The sequence below is a fragment of the Podospora pseudoanserina genome, chromosome 2 (assembly GCF_035222485.1).
Source record: "Podospora pseudoanserina strain CBS 124.78 chromosome 2, whole genome shotgun sequence".
NCBI classification, from domain to species: domain Eukaryota; kingdom Fungi; phylum Ascomycota; class Sordariomycetes; order Sordariales; family Podosporaceae; genus Podospora; species Podospora pseudoanserina.
In genome coordinates, this window is record NC_085921.1 from 3,234,119 (window position 1) to 3,249,872 (window position 15,754).

Below are 15,754 nucleotides of genomic sequence, written 5' to 3' on the forward strand. Positions count from 1 at the left end.
GAATACAAAAGTGAACATTAAGCTCTCCAGAGTCCTAAAGAGATGTCAGGTCTCACAGATGAATTGATTCCAAACCGTGTAAGAAAATCCAGCCCCCAACCTGGCGTTGGGAAACGACCACACAAGACAAAAGGTGCGGGATGTGTAGTAGGGAGTCAGTTCAACGGTTTTATGCCACAACAAAGAAACAAAAGTCCATGCCGACCGTTTATATCAGAATTTACCTACTCGCAAATCCCCTCAAGTGAGCTTCGAATTATATGCAAGTGAACAAAACAGGTGAAGCGATGAGCAACTTCGAGCCAAAATTGTAGGTAGATGCTCCAAAGCAACAGCGCAACCAGCTGAGGCTAATGATCCGTTACAGGGGTCGTTGGCCCTAAACCCTACTGAAGGAACGCTAAGAACCAAATCCTGCGGGAGATGACGCAGCTAGCGCAGATCATTTCAGAACATCCAACGTGTGTGGGGCTGGTTGCATCTTTTTGATCGTTGGTGATGGAACCTCATCAATCTTCAATCCTTGTTCCAACAAAGGAACTAGCACCATATCATGTGTGGTACCATTGACGAGCCCAACGGGATCATGGCCAACAATCACAACAGTCTAGGCAACTCTTCCACCTCTGCCATGACCAACTATCACCACTTAACCATTGAGACCGTCTGAACTTGTCATCTGACCTGCTCAACAGCTCGGGAAGCTGGCGGCACACTTCGGATCCGCAGATCGATGCTGAGGTTCGGCTGGCTCCGTCCCTGGTCGACGGCAGGCCGAAGCCTCTCCCCCAGACTCTCCTCTTGCACAAGTGCGCCACGATAGCGGGTCGCGAGACCCCAGAACATACCCTTTCATGGACCTCACTCAGCCCGCCGTGCCGCGTTTGCCGCAGGACAACATCAACATCCTCTGACGCCGGAAATACGGATCTGTCATGGAGGAACAGACTGCAGAGCGACTGATTCCGTACCCAGCCATTGACTTTCTAGGCCGTCGACCCAGCAAGGCCTCTTGTGACCTGATATTCCGGGGGATTGTGTGATGTCTGTGGGGTCTACGGTGTTGAACCTGGGATGCAGCCGGCTGGACCCTGAACGGTCAGCCCTACTACCAGGTCTTCAAACATACCCCACCAGGAGAGACCACAATGGGAACCACTCAACTTCGTTGTTAGTCGGCCGGTACACCCTGCTCCATTACCGGATAGGCGCAAGCTGCGACAAGACGTGCTGGGCCATCATGGGCGGCGCCGTGCCAGCCCGGGCGGGATATGCCAAGCACGGCGGGAATCCCATGCTCTGCTGCGAAGGCCTCTTTGCGTCGGCCCTTGTTTTGGTCCTGTCTATCAGAGGCACCTACCTGGCTTCGCCCTTTGTGTCCCCACACGGACGACATGCTGTTCTCAGTGCCGCTGTTTGTAGACATGAGAGATGAGCTGGGACGGGAGGATATAAGGAGCAGGTAACCTCCAGGTACGGAGTTTTTGGTTCCTCATCCTCACACTCACATCAACCGCTCCAGTCTTTCCTTCAAGACCCACCTTCCTTTCTAATTGCCTGGTGCAATCATCTTACTCTCACACTCCTTTGAGATACCATCTTCATTCCTTTCTAGGACCAAGTTTCGTTGACCGCACTTGTCCTGTCATTCCTTGTTTGGATACTCTAGTATCAGCCAGCTCTGCGCTACCAACCCAGCACCACACCGATACCAACCATCAAAATGTTCTTCACCAAGTCTGTCCTTGCCGTCGGTGGCCTTGCCACTCTTTCCCAGGCTCACATGCTCCTCCGAACCCCCGTCCCCTACACCAGCCCTGCTCTTGTCCAGGATCCTCTCGACCCTACGGGCGCCAACTTCCCCTGCCAGGCCCGCGCCGGTGCCCAGTTCGTCGGTACCGCTACCCCGATGGAGAAGGGGTCGACTCAGATCATGGCCTTCACCGGCTCTGCTGTCCACGGTGGTGGCTCTTGCCAGGTTTCCATCACCTATGACAACCCGCCCACCGCTGCCTCTGTCTGGAAGGTCCTCCACTCGATCCAGGGCGGCTGCCCTGCCCGCAACCAAGCTGGCAACATTCTTCCCGACAACGCTGCGCTCGAGGGTGTGGACAACTACGAATACACCATCCCTGCTGACATCCCAACGGGCAACGCTACCATTGCTTGGACCTGGGTCAACAAGGTCGGCAACCGTGAGTTCTACATGAACTGCGCCCCTGTCAGCATCGAGGGTCCCGAGGGCAGCGAAGATGCTCTTGCTGCTCTCCCCGACATGTTCACGGCCAACATTGGTGGCGACTGCACCACTGTCGGAGCCGATAGCAAGGATATCCTGTTCCCCAACCCTGGCAGCTCCGTTGAGACCAACGGCGATGTGTCTGCCATGGTTCCCCCTACTGGCAACTGCGGTGGTGGTGCTGCTGCTCGTGCCGTCCGTGGCCGTCGCGCTGCCAAGTTCGCTGCTTGAGCAACTCGCATAGTTATCTTGCTAGGCAGTTCTTGGTAGCTGCGGCCGTTCGTTTCTCACAGACATACACATATCAGTTTCAGTACCATTCATAAGGGGTTCAGTCGTTTCAGCATTGTCAGGGGCGCATATTCGTTGCATACATCAGCATCAGCATCAGCATCAGCACCAGCATCAGCATCAGCATCAGCATCATCAGCATCAGCACGGGGTTACGGGAGTTTACACCCCTAGCATTCATTTACAAAGCATTTGGGAAAGAGATCAAATCATGATTTATACGACAATCGTTCACGACACAACACAATCATTCAAGGCCACAAATTCGCTACTGTTCGAAAGACACGCTCGCTACGGATCATCTTTCAGTACATTCGCTTACATACACGGCGGTGTCACACATTGATACCAGACACTCACTTGGACATACATACATATTACGAAGAACATTTTCACGAAGACTATAGACAATCGTTTTTGCATTGTTGGATTGGTATGGGATAAGGTTAACTATTTTGGCTGGTGGTAATAATGGGTAATAAGGGCTGGCTTCTGCTATAGTATCCATTCATTCTTGTTTATGAGGGTTGAGAACCAGAAAACTACTAGAGTGGTTGATGGCGAGGACCAAGACATTCCTTTAAGAGAAATAGTAATATACACTACACAATTATTATATTGTAATGACAAGATCCTGTCGAAACATTTGTGGTTGTTGACTACCTTGGCTCCGGAGTTGCCAAGTCAGGTCAAGGTGATATCACTCCAATATGTCCCGGGATGATCCAAGACTTTGGGGAAGATGACTGCGGGGGACTGTGCTTAATCGATAAGATAAGATCTCCCAGTGCCACGGTACGTACCTGCCCCACTAGTCATGAGGCTTGGCATGAGGCAAACAGCCACTCAGCTTCTAGAAGGCCCCTCCATATTCTCCGGAAGATTGATGGTGCGGAGCCTAGCGCACTTTGATTTCGCGGCCGCATCCCCCAGCTTCGCGACGGCCTGGGATTTTTCGATTGACACGCGCAGCACCAGGAAGCGTGGAGCGCAGCCTTCCATCAGTTAATTCACTTGTCACTTTCTGATTTTCAAGATACCCCTTCCTTCGTCTTAAACTTTACACTTCCCACCCAACGCCGGGAATACTTTTTAATAGTCACGACCCCTCCGCCTCTGCAGAGATTTCACAAAAGTCTAGTAGTTTGCGGCTGTTTATTAATTTCACTGCGCTGATGGAGATTCCAAAGTGAGTCTTCTCAAATGCGACAAACTTGAAGCTTCCCAGAGCTTCTTCCAGTTCGACCATCAGGCGCCTCACCCACAACCAACCCACACACCTAAAACGAGGTTGCTCCTACCCATCGCACAGCGGAGGACTAATCGCCCGCATAGATAGTTAAAAGCCGTCAATATCAAACTTCAATTACCATTATCGACCGTGCTGCGCATCGACCGGGTTGTCAACTTGTGACCTGCCGAGGAGGTGAATGTCGCAGCCATGGCGAGCGGGACCTTCGAAGACATTGTGCGGAAGCTCAGTGTCCCTGACATCGGTAAGGCTGCCTACTTATCATGCCGTTGCATTGGTGCAGTCCAAGCTGACCTGAGCGTGTTTCGCAGAGCTTCGGGTCAAGGTCGAAGCAGCAACGGCCCTGCGCGACCAGCTCGAACACTATACCACTGGCCAGGTCTACCCGAATTTCCTGAAGCGATTGATGCCCGCCTTCATCATCATTCTCCGATCACCATGCATCTTCCAAGCGAACACGCCCGAGCAGGCGAACGCCCAGAGACTGCGCAACTGCGTGCTAGAAATCCTCCACCGTCTTCCGACCCAGCCGTCACCACCCGAGCCCTTCGCGCCGTATGCCGAAGAAGTCGTCGATCTCTTAATGACCCTGGTCCGAACCGATAACGAGGACAATGCCATAATATGCATCAAGACCATCTCGGATATCATGCGCCATCAACATGCGGTGCTCGGTTCAAAAGTACAGACCTTCCTGAGCTTGATCCAGGATCTGTTTGAGCAATTGGATAGAGTGGTGAGGGAACAGATCGACAACACGTCGTCTACCGGTCCACCAGGTGCACCGTCTACCCCCGGTAGTACGCAGGCTGCCTTTCCGCCGCATCAACAGTCGCCGAGACCAGGATCTCCAGTCGCTACTGGTGGTCCTCCCGATTTCAATGCCGATGCTAATCAGCAGTCCAACAGGCCGCTACTCAAAGGCATGCAATCTTTTAAAGTCCTGTCCGAATGTCCCATTATTGTTGTGTCGATATTCCAGGTCTACAGGAACACGGTTGCGCAAAACGTCAAGGCCTTTGTACCCTTGATCAAGTCTGCCCTGAGCTGCCAAGCGAAAGCTCAGGATCAAGCACACAAAGATGCCGCGGCGCGAGGGACCATCCACACAGGTGTCAGCCCAAACATTAAGAATCGGGCCGCCTTTGGAGACTTCATCACCGCCCAGGTGAAGACCATGAGTTTTCTGGCCTACCTGCTGAGACAGTACTCGCAACAACTCACAGACTTTCTGCCCTCTCTACCAGACATCGTCGTTCGCCTGCTCAAGGACTGTCCGAGGGAAAAGTCTAGCGCGCGGAAAGAATTGCTGGTGGCCATCCGGCACATTATTAACTTCAATTTCCGGAAAATCTTCCTGCCCAAGATCGACGAATTGTTGGAAGAGCGAACGCTGATTGGAGATGGCCTTACTGTCCATGAGACCATGAGACCTCTAGCGTACAGTATGCTGGCTGACCTTATCCATCACGTTCGAGAGAGCCTCACGCCAGAACAAATCCGCAAGACGGTGGAAGTGTACACTCGCAATCTGCAGGATAATTTCCCGGGCACCAGCTTCCAGACCATGAGCGCGAAGCTTCTCCTCAACATGGCTGAGTGCATAGCACGCTTGCCAAACAAGGTGGACGCGAGGCATTATCTCATCATGATTCTGAACGCCATCGGCGACAAGTTCGCTGCCATGAACAGGCAATATCATAATGCGGTCAAGTTGTCCAAGCTATACGCCCTGCAAACGGCTGGCCTCTTCCCCGAGACATATTTGGCCGACAAGAAGCACCCGCCAGAATGGGACGAAATCGACATTTTCACTGCGATGCCCATCAAGACAACAAACCCTCGCGACAGGGCTGCGGATCCGGTGGTCGACAACAAATTTCTGTTCAAGAACCTGATGAACGGGCTCAAGAATACCGTCTACCAGCTGAAGAGTTGCAATCCACAGGGCACTGTTGACTTGACAGGTGCCCCTCATCCATGGGCAGAAGTTGCCCATGGATTTACTGCCGAGGAGGTCAAGGTCATTATCAAGCTGTTCCGCGAAGGCGCCTACGTTTTCAGATACTACGAAATCGAGAAGCCGGTCACCGAGTCGCTGTACAGCTCCCCAGTAGAGTTCATGGCGAATTTCTACATGGTTTCTAGTGGGAAGGAGGAAAAGGACCTCTTGGAGACTTTTGCGACGGTTTTCCACTGCATTGATGCCGCTACTTTCCACGAGGTTTTCCAACAGGAAATTCCACGACTTTATGAAATGATGCACGAGCACACGGCGCTCCTGCACATTCCCCAGTTCTTCCTGGCCAGCGAGGCCACTTCCCCAAGCTTCTGCGGCATGCTTCTGCGCTTTCTTATGGAGCGGATCGAAGATGTTGGCTCGGCCGACATCAAGAAGTCGGCCATTCTCCTGCGGCTCTTCAAACTGGCCTTCATGGCGGTTACCCTGTTCGCCTCGTCCAACGAGCAGGTTCTGCTACCTCATGTGGTGGATATCGTGACCAAGTCCATTGAGCTGTCGACCAAGGCGGAGGAACCGATGAATTATTTCTTCCTGCTTCGCTCCTTGTTCAGAAGTATTGGAGGTGGCAAATTCGAGCATCTCTACAAGCAGATATTGCCGCTGTTGGAAATGCTGCTGGATGTGCTGAACAACCTCCTGCTGGCTGCCCGCAAGCCATCCGAGCGCGATCTCTACGTCGAGCTTTGTCTTACGGTGCCCGCAAGGCTGAGCAACCTCCTACCTCACTTGAGTTACCTGATGCGCCCTCTGGTAGTAGCGCTTCGGGCAGGTACAGACTTGGTGGGACAAGGTCTTCGGACATTGGAGCTCTGCGTTGACAACCTCACGGCTGACTACCTTGATCCCATCATGGCACCCGTTATCGATGATCTCATGACCGCCTTGTTTGATCACCTCAAGCCGCACCCTTACAGTCACTTCCACGCCCACACCACGCTGAGAATTCTCGGAAAGCTTGGAGGTCGCAACAGGAAGTTCATGACCGACGCGCTGCCTGTGACGTTTGAGCAATACGTCGATGATCGTGCCAGCTTTGACGTGAGATTGATTGGGTCGAAGAGAGATAGAGCTTTCCCAGCCCATCTCGGAATTGACCTGGCTGTTCAGAAATTGATGGAAACGCCAAAGCCTGGGAAAGGCCTGTCAAGTGTTGCGGCCAAACAATATGATGCCTACTACAAGAAGCAGGCCTTGAGTCTCATCACGGCCCAGGTGAAGCTCCGCATCGGGTTTGACAACCTTCCGGATGATCTTCCCCGTCTGGTACGGCTCCAGGCGCAAGACTTGGTGAAACGCAACAGGGCTGTCGATATTTCTGCCTTTGAAACCACCGATCGGGAGCGATCAATTGTCAAGAAGAACGAGGAAGAGGCGCTGCTGAAGCGGCTCATCAAGGCGCTTGTGTTTGCCGAGTCTATCCCAGCCTTCAAGTCGGAGGTAGATGGCTTTCTCATGAATCTTGCTCGGCATTTCACCATTGTCGAGGTTGGACGAGCACTGGTTGACATGAAGAGATTGGTCAGCCCGTTTGACCACAAAGCGGGCGAGGGACCTCTGTTCCTTGACTCTCGGGTGTTTTCCGACGCAATTCTGGACTCGCTTGCATCAGAGAACCCCGAGATCAGAGAAGCAGCCGAGCGTATGATTAAGGAGGTGTACAATTCGGCCCTCACCATCTTCAACGACGCCAAAAATGTTTCGCGTCTTGCCTTCTTCAACACCCTGGCGTCTGCCTTTTGCCATGGATGCTATGAGGAGGAGTGGTTCACCAAGACCGGAGGCACGCTGGGGATCAAGTACCTGCTCAATGACATTGATCTCGGAGATCAATGGGTTGTGTCGAAGCAGATGGACTTCGTACGTGCTTTAATGTACGTCATCAAGGATATGCCTCAGGATCTGTCAGAGAAGACCAGAAGATCGGCGCAGGTCACTCTTGAGATGCTCCTGACTAGACTCACCAAAGGGATCAAAAAGTCAGACTGCTTCCATCAACAGCCACCGACTCCTGCTGCAGGACAACAACCACAACCACCGACACCCCAGTCGCAGGTCAACCCAAAGTTTGCTCGCATTCCCAATATCATTGTGATGCTGAATGGGGAGCTGTCCCACATGAACCGCCATGTGCGTGAGACGGCACGCCGTTCCCTCGAGTTGATCGCCAAAGCTGCTGGCGCCGAGGTGTGGGAGTTGCTTGAGCCAAACAAGGCACAGTTGCTGCGGCCGATTTTCAACAAGCCTCTGCGTGCGCTTCCATTCGCCATTCAGATCGGCTTTGTGGATGCCGTCTCCTACTACATGTCTCTCAAGAAGGATTTCGTCCCTTTTGACAGCGATCTCAACAGACTGCTTATGGAGTCTCTGGCTCTGGCTGATGCCAGTGATGATTCGCTCGCTCAGAAGGCCCTCGAGTTCAGGACACAGCACTTCATTGTGAATCTCCGTGTCTCTTGCATCAAGATTCTCAGCAGCGCCATGAGCTTCGATGAGTTTGGGCAAGGGCAGAATAACCCGACGAGGGGCAAGGTTGTCGGCGTGTTTTTCAAGTGCCTTTACTCCGACTCTCAGCCTACGATCGAGGCAGCCAACAATGCTTTGAGGTCTGTCCTCCAGCACACGACTAAGCTTCCCAAAGATCTGCTCCAGTCGGGGCTTCGGCCTGTTCTCGCTAGTCTTCAGGACGCCAAGCGATTGACTGTCCATAGTTTGGAGAATCTTGCCCGGTTGCTTAGACTCTTGACGACTTATTTCAAGGTCGAGATCGGTTCCCGTCTGCTGGATCACATCAAGCAGATCGCCGATCCGGCCTTCCTGCAGGAGGCATCCTTTACCTTTTTCGAGCAACAACAGTCGATGAAGGTCATTGCTGCCGTGTTCAACATCTTCCACTTGCTGCCGGATGCTGCCAGGCACTTCAAGGAGCGGGTTGTTGACAACGTCCTTGACCTGGAGGAGAAGCTGAGACGGACTCATCTCAGCCCTTTCCGTGTGCCGCTTTACCGCTACCTCAACAAGTATGCTACGGATGTTTGGGCCATGTTTATTGGCAAGTTGGACGAGCTGAAATATGGCCGGTTCATGTCCCAGGCTCTCCGACACCCAGACAGCCAGGAGCTCCGGGCGTGGGGTGCTGCGAATGTGGACACCATCATGAAAAGGTGCATCACGGCTGGCCAGCAGAACAAGGACAACAAGTTCGTTGCCATTGTCAACACTATCAACCTGCTGGATGCTCTCTGCCAGTTCCCCAGCTCCAACCTCATGTACTGGTTGGACGGCAAGGAGCGCATTGACTGGCTCAAGCAGGTCGGCAAGGAGCTTGAACGCAGTTTGAAGAACAACTCCTTGCCACCACATCTGCGCCTGCCAGCTGATCAAGCATCTGAACAGCTCATGAGCATCCTTACCAAGGCTCTGGAGCGCAAGCCTGAGGACCTGGAGCCATTGCTCAGCTTGATCGAGTCTGTCACTGCCGATGACTTCCGCGAGACGCAGGTTCTGCTCTCGCACATTTACAAGCACATCATCTGCAGCAACAGTATCGATTTCTGGAGAGCGGTGGTGCTGCGGTGTCTTGACATCTATGCGGGGAGAACGGCCTCTCAGCGGACGAAATGGTATCTCATCCACAACATTGTCAACCCGATTCTCGCGATGGACGTCATGCGCCACTGGCCTAACAAGACCACTGGCCCAAAGTTCCTGGACAAGTCCGTAATTGACTCGATCAACACCAAGATCTGGAGGGCGAATCCAACGGGCCCCCATGACGACCTTTCTCAGCCCCGCATCGATCACACGAGAATGGAGGTACTGCAGCTTTCGGCGATGCTCGTCAAGTATCACAGTGGGATGCTTGAATCTTTTAGGAAAGACTTCATCAAGTTTGGCTGGACCTACATCCGTCTGGATGATGTTATCAACAAGCATGCGGCGTATGTGGTAATAGGTTACTTCATCGCCCATTACGAAACACCCATCAAGATCGTGACCCAAATTTACTCGTCTTTGCTAAAGACAAACCAGAACGAGGGGCGGTCCCTCGTCACGCAGGCATTGGAGTTGATGGCACCTGTTATGCCCAAGCATTGCGCGGTCAGTCCAGGTGATCGAAACCCGCCTTGGGCTATGGCACCCCGCCGGATTTTGGCCGAGGAGAGCCAGAACGCACAGCAGATCGCTTGCATTTTCCAGTTTTTGGTCCGGCATCCGACCCTGTTCTACGATTCCCGTGATAAGTTCGCCATGGTCATTATTCAGTGTCTCCGCAAGGTCGCGTCTCCTCCCAACCCATCCAACGAAAGCAAGAAGCTTGCGTTGAACATGATGTGGCTCATCTGGGAGTGGGAAAAGCAAAGGGTGGAAGGGAAGCCCACCGAGCCACCTCGTGCCTTGTCCGAGTCACCAAATACGAAGAAGCGGAGGCTTGAGGACGCCACAGGCTCTTCTCCTTCGGCCACTAGACAGCCGGAGCGTGGTGAATACCAGATTCCTGCGTTGGCCCGTCAGAAGATGATCAAGTATCTGGTGGAGTTCATTGCTCAGCTCAATGAGCGTTACCCGCTTCCCTCTGCAAGGCCGCATGCCGCCGCGACACCATCTCTTCCCGCACCGGCTCCGCCTTCGACTGATCTGTGCTGCAAGGCCCTGACCCTGCTTTACAACCTTTTGCAGCCTCAATACTGGGGAGATCTCGAAGTAGACTTGTTCCCCAACGTCACTGATCTCGTTCTTGTCAGCGACAAGGCTGTGGCTGTTCTCACGGCGGAGCCATCCGGGGACAAGGAAAGTCCCAAGTTTGACGACAAGTTCACCACCAACATCATCAATACTCTGCAGGTTGTTCGGACCATCCTCAATTTCAAGTCTGATGACTGGATCCAGAAGAACATGACCCAGATCCAGCGGATTCTGGAGAAGTGTCTCAAGTGCGAAAACCCCGAGATCCAGGACTGCTTGCATTATGACGACGGGGGGTATCACGGTGACCTGGACATCAAGCCGATCGTCAAGCGCATTCTTGATGCCGTTCCCGAAGACGTCCCCATGGAGGATGCCGATGCTGATGGCGAGACCGAGGCGCAGACTTCCGAGATTATCACTTTCTTGTCCAACATCGCTACTGAAAGCATGAATGCTGGCAACTACGTTTCTGGTATCAATATCCTATGGTCTCTTGGGCGCCGCAGGCCTGAGTCGATCGACCAGCACATACCTGCCATCATGAAGTCGTTGCAGGCAAAGCTGGCCAGGGACCATGTCTCTCATTATGCTTTTGTGGCCCAAACAACCACCGGAACGCGCCCAGCGGACGGCCAAAGCAGCGCAACTGAGATGAAGCCGTACGATCTTCAAGTCCAGACGTGCCTCATTCTCAAGGCTATCGAGGTTACTGCCTTGCGGATGGACATCCTTGGAGACAACCGCCGCCCTTTTCTCAGTGTGTTGGCGACCCTTGTGGAGAAGTCGTTGCATGTCGAGCTGTGTGAGAAGATCCTGGAGATGGTTGAGGGCTGGGTGTTCCGCTCCGAGGGTACATGGCCGTCCTTGAAGGAGAAAACGGCCGTGTTGCACAAGATGGTCACTTTTGAGCATCGCCAAGATCCGAAACTGCTGATGAAGTTTTTGGACCTCGTCATTCGCATCTATGAGGATCCCAAGATCACGCGGACGGAGCTCACGGTGCGTCTGGAACATGCGTTCCTTATTGGCACAAGAGCTCAGGATGTCGAGATGCGCAACAAGTTCATGTCCATCTTTGACAAGAGCTTGTCCAAGACAGCGAGCACTCGACTGGCGTATGTCATCCTGAACCAGAACTGGGAGACGCTGGGCGAGTCGTACTGGTTGGCCCAGGCATCACAGCTTCTACTTGGTGGTGTCGACATGAACCCCACGATTCAGCTTCAGAGCGACGACTTCCGAACGCTGCCACTTTCGGCTCTTGCTGGTGTTTATGCCAAGGATTCTCGCGAGCCAGAGCTGATTCCTGATGACAAGTATGAGGCTTTCATGGCGAGCCATCGCCGGTTCATTTCGGAGATTGGTGACGTGAGGGTCCGTGATGTTCTTGAGCCCATCACTCAGTTGCAGCACATCGATCCCAAGCTTTCCGACCAGCTTTGGGTGGCTTTGTTTCCCATGTTCTGGTCTGCCACAGCCAAGGAGGACCGGGCTGATCTCGAGCGCGGAATGGTGACTCTCCTGACCAAGGATTACCACTCCCGCCAGATTGACAAGAGACCAAATGTGGTCCAGTCTCTTATGAATGCCGCGGTTCGCACTTGGCCTGACTGCAAGATCCCGCCTCATGTGCTCAAGTTCACGGCCAAGACATATGATGCGTGGTACACGGCCCTGTATCAACTGGAGAAGGCTGCCATCAAGCCCGAGATCGACTCGGTGGCTGTTCGGGAGAGCAACCTGGATGCTCTGGTTGAGCTTTATGCTTCGCTTGGGGAGGAAGATTTGTTTTATGGCACCTGGCGTAGGCGTTGCCAGTTTGTGGAAAGCAATGCCGCCTTGTCGTATGAGCAGCATGGCATGTGGGAGAAGGCTCAGCGAATGTATGAAAACGCGCAAATCAAGGCTAGGACAGGTGTCGTGCCGTTTTCGGAGTCGGAGTACATGCTGTGGGAGGACCAGTGGGTGATTTGCGCGCAGAAGCTTCAACAGTGGGACGTCCTCCAGGACTTTGCCAAGCACGAGAACTTCCAGGACCTTGTGCTTGAGTGCGCTTGGCGGAGTCAGGAGTATTGGCAGAACGCCGAGAACAGGGAGGGTCTTGACACGATAATTGCGGGTGTCATGGACGCGCCGACACCAAGACGCGCGTTCTTCAGGGCGTTTATGTCGCTGATCAAGTTTTACCACAAGCAGGAGAGTTTGCAAGACTTCAACCGTCATGTCGACGAGGCCATTCAACTGTCAATCCGCAAGTGGCATCAGCTTCCTGAGCGTCTCACGGCTGCGCATATCCCGGTTCTGCAAAACTTCCAGCAGCTCGTCGAGCTGCACGATGCTAGCATCATCTGCACGAGCCTTGCCAACACCACCCAGCAGAACCTTGATGTCAAGTCGGGCGAGCTCAAACTGCTACTCACGACGTGGCGCGATCGCCTGCCAAATACATGGGACGATATTGTGGCCTGGCATGATCTGGTGACTTGGAGACAGCACATCTTTGGGCTGATCAACAACACCTATCTTCAGCTGGTTCCCGCGCAGGGACAGAATGCTGGTGGCGCTTCGTATGCCTACCGTGGATATCACGAGACGGCATGGATTATCAACCGCTTTGCTCACGTCGCGCGAAAGCACGCCTTGCCGGATGTCTGCGTGACTCAACTCACGCGGATCTACACGCTCCCCAACATTGAAATCCAGGAAGCCTTCCTCAAGCTCCGTGAGCAGGCCAAGTGCCATTATCAGAACGCCGATGAGCTTACCAACGGTTTGGACGTGATCAACAACACCAACCTCAACTACTTCAACACTACACAAAAGGCCGAGTTTTACACTCTCAAGGGCATGTTCCAGGAGAAGCTTGGCCAGAAGGAGGAGGCCGATGGCTCCTACGGCACGGCGTTGTACTATGACATCACCGCAGCCAAGGCGTGGGCCGAATGGGGCTACTTCAACGACCGGAAGTTCAAGGACAACCCGGCAGACTTGAGCACGGCGAAGCAGGCTGTGACGAGCTATCTGCAGGCTGCTTCCAGCTACAAGAACTACAAGTCTCGGAAGCTGGTCGCTCGAATTCTCTGGCTTCTCAGCCTGGATGATGCCAATGGCACCATTGCCGGAGGGTTTGATGATTTCAAGGGGGATATTCACGTCTGGTGGTGGATCACGTTTGTGCCGCAGCTTCTCAATGGCATCTCGCACAAAGAGGCGCCGAGGGTGTTTGCCATTCTCATCAAGATTGCCAAGACGTTCCCTCAGGCACTTTACTTCCAGCTTCGCACCAGCAAGGAAGATTACCTTGCCATCAAGAAGGCGCAGGAGAACAAGGCTCGACAGCGCAGTCAGCAAGCTGCTGCTGCTGCTGCCAACAAGCCTAACGGGTCACCAGCGGTTGCCAAGCAGGAAGCAGGAGCTGCCGGGGCAAAGACTGAGGGAGCTGATGGGTCGAGACCTGCCACGGCGAACGGCGATGCCAACCAGGTCAAGACTGAGCCTAAGGAGGCCGGCAATCCCAACAATGCTGCTCCTGTGCCGGCTGAGCAGCAAGCAGGTCACAAGAAGCAGCCCTGGGAGCTCACTGAGGATATCATGAGCGTGCTCAAGACTGCGTTCCCTCTGCTGGCTCTGTCGATGGAGACGATGGTGGATATGATTCAGAAGCACTTCAAGTGCCCGCCTGATGATGATGCGTACCGCTTGATTGTGGCCTTGTTCAACGACAGCCTGTCGTATGTGAGCCGGTCGCCACAGCTGTACGCCAGAGAGGTCAAGCTTCCCCAGGCAACCGAGTCCAACATTATCAAATTTGCGGAGACGATACTCCCAGCTCACATCCGAAGCTCCTTCGAGGCCGACTTTGTGAGAGTTAAACCCACCATGTATGAGTACATTCACAAACTGAGGAAGTGGCGCGACAAGTTCGAAGAGAAGCTGGACCGCCGCCAGACACCGCAGCCACTGGAGTCGTTTGCGCATTACTCTCCGCACCTCAGCGAGTTCCGGTACCAAAAATTTGACGATGTCGAGGTCCCGGGACAATACCTCCAGCACAAGGACAAGAACCAGGACTTCATCCGGATCGAGCGGTTCTTGCCCAACGTCGACCTTGTGCGCAACACGGGTTCCACGCACCGCCGTCTCAAGATTCGTGGCCATGACGGAAGCATGCATGCGTTTATGGTCCAGCATCCTGCCCATCGCCAGTGCCGTCGTGAGGAGCGCGTCTTGCAACTGTTCCGCCAACTCAACCAGACACTAGCCAGCAAGAAGGAGAGCCGTCGCCGCGATCTGCAGTTCACGTTGCCGTTGATGATTCCGATTGCGCCAACGATCCGTCTAGTTCAGGAGGACACTTCTTGGATCTCGCTCCAGGCCATCTACGAGGACCACTGCCGTCGGAACGGTATTTCCAAGGACGAGCCCATCATGTACACCATGGAAAAGCTTAGAGCGCTCATGGACAACAAGGGAGGTGTAAGTTTTTCCCGCTCCGGCCCCCCGGGACATTCTGGACCAGCCCACCCCAATCAGGCCCTGACTCCGCAGCAGAAACAAGAGCAGTTGAATACGGCTCGTCTGGAGGTGATGCGTGCGATTCAGGAAAAGTATGTCGACCACACCATCGCGTTGGAGTACTTCCAGCTGGCCTACCCCGACTTTTCCGAGTTTTGGCTGTTCCGTCGCCGGTTTGCCTACCAGCTGGCGGCGCTGACGTTTATGACGTACACGCTTCACATCGACAAGCGATACCCCAACAAGTTCAACATTTCCAGAAAGACGGGCAACATCTGGGGCTCCGAGCTCCTTTCGCAGATTGCCCAAAACCGACCAATCTTTTACCACTCGGAGCACGTACCTTTCCGGCTGACACCCAACATGCAGACGTTGATGGGCCCCCTGGCGACGGAGGGGATCTTTGCCGCGTCCATCATGGCGATTGCGCGGTGCCTGACGGAGCCGCAGTTCCAGCTGGAGCATGCCCTGACGCTGTATGTGAGGGACGAGATGATGTTTTGGTTCACGTCTAACAGGACGACGGGCCTGACGGAGACTCAGCTGCGGGAGACGGTGCAGGCGAACTGCGATATTGTGGTCAAGAAGGCGGTTTCGTTGGCGCAGGCTCCGGCGGCGAACCTGCCGGCGCATCAGACGGTTATTGACTTGATTAGCAAGGCGGTTAATCCGGTTAGTTTGGCGGTTACGCTGGATCCGTTGTGGATGCCTTGGTTGTAAGGGGGGGAAGGGGGAAGGTGTATGATAT

General features: G+C 53.8%; 4 protein-coding genes across 4 annotated transcripts; all 4 read left to right on the forward strand.

The window, feature by feature from the left end:
- Window positions 1–423: 423 nt before the first annotated feature.
- QC764_0039900 (uncharacterized protein) lies at window positions 424–963 on the forward strand (the record flags this gene model as incomplete). Its single annotated transcript, XM_062940278.1, has 2 exons — window positions 424–461; window positions 696–963. 2 exons carry the CDS (start codon window positions 424–426, stop codon window positions 961–963), a joined length of 306 nt encoding a protein of 101 aa, XP_062803410.1.
- Window positions 964–1,723: 760 nt separating this feature from the next.
- QC764_208610 (uncharacterized protein) lies at window positions 1,724–2,470 on the forward strand (the record flags this gene model as incomplete). Its single annotated transcript, XM_062944569.1, has 1 exon — window positions 1,724–2,470. The coding sequence occupies one exon, from the start codon at window positions 1,724–1,726 to the stop codon at window positions 2,468–2,470; it is 747 nt and encodes a 248-aa protein (XP_062803411.1).
- Window positions 2,471–3,347: 877 nt separating this feature from the next.
- On the forward strand, window positions 3,348–3,873 carry QC764_0039920 (uncharacterized protein; the record flags this gene model as incomplete). Its single annotated transcript, XM_062940279.1, has 2 exons — window positions 3,348–3,534; window positions 3,866–3,873. 2 exons carry the CDS (start codon window positions 3,348–3,350, stop codon window positions 3,871–3,873), a joined length of 195 nt encoding a protein of 64 aa, XP_062803412.1.
- A 98-nt stretch (window positions 3,874–3,971) lies between these two features.
- Window positions 3,972–15,726, forward strand: TRA1 (transcription-associated protein 1; the record flags this gene model as incomplete). Its single annotated transcript, XM_062944570.1, has 2 exons — window positions 3,972–4,026; window positions 4,094–15,726. The coding sequence occupies 2 exons, from the start codon at window positions 3,972–3,974 to the stop codon at window positions 15,724–15,726; spliced, it is 11,688 nt and encodes a 3,895-aa protein (XP_062803413.1).
- Between the last annotated feature and the right edge of the window lie 28 nt (window positions 15,727–15,754).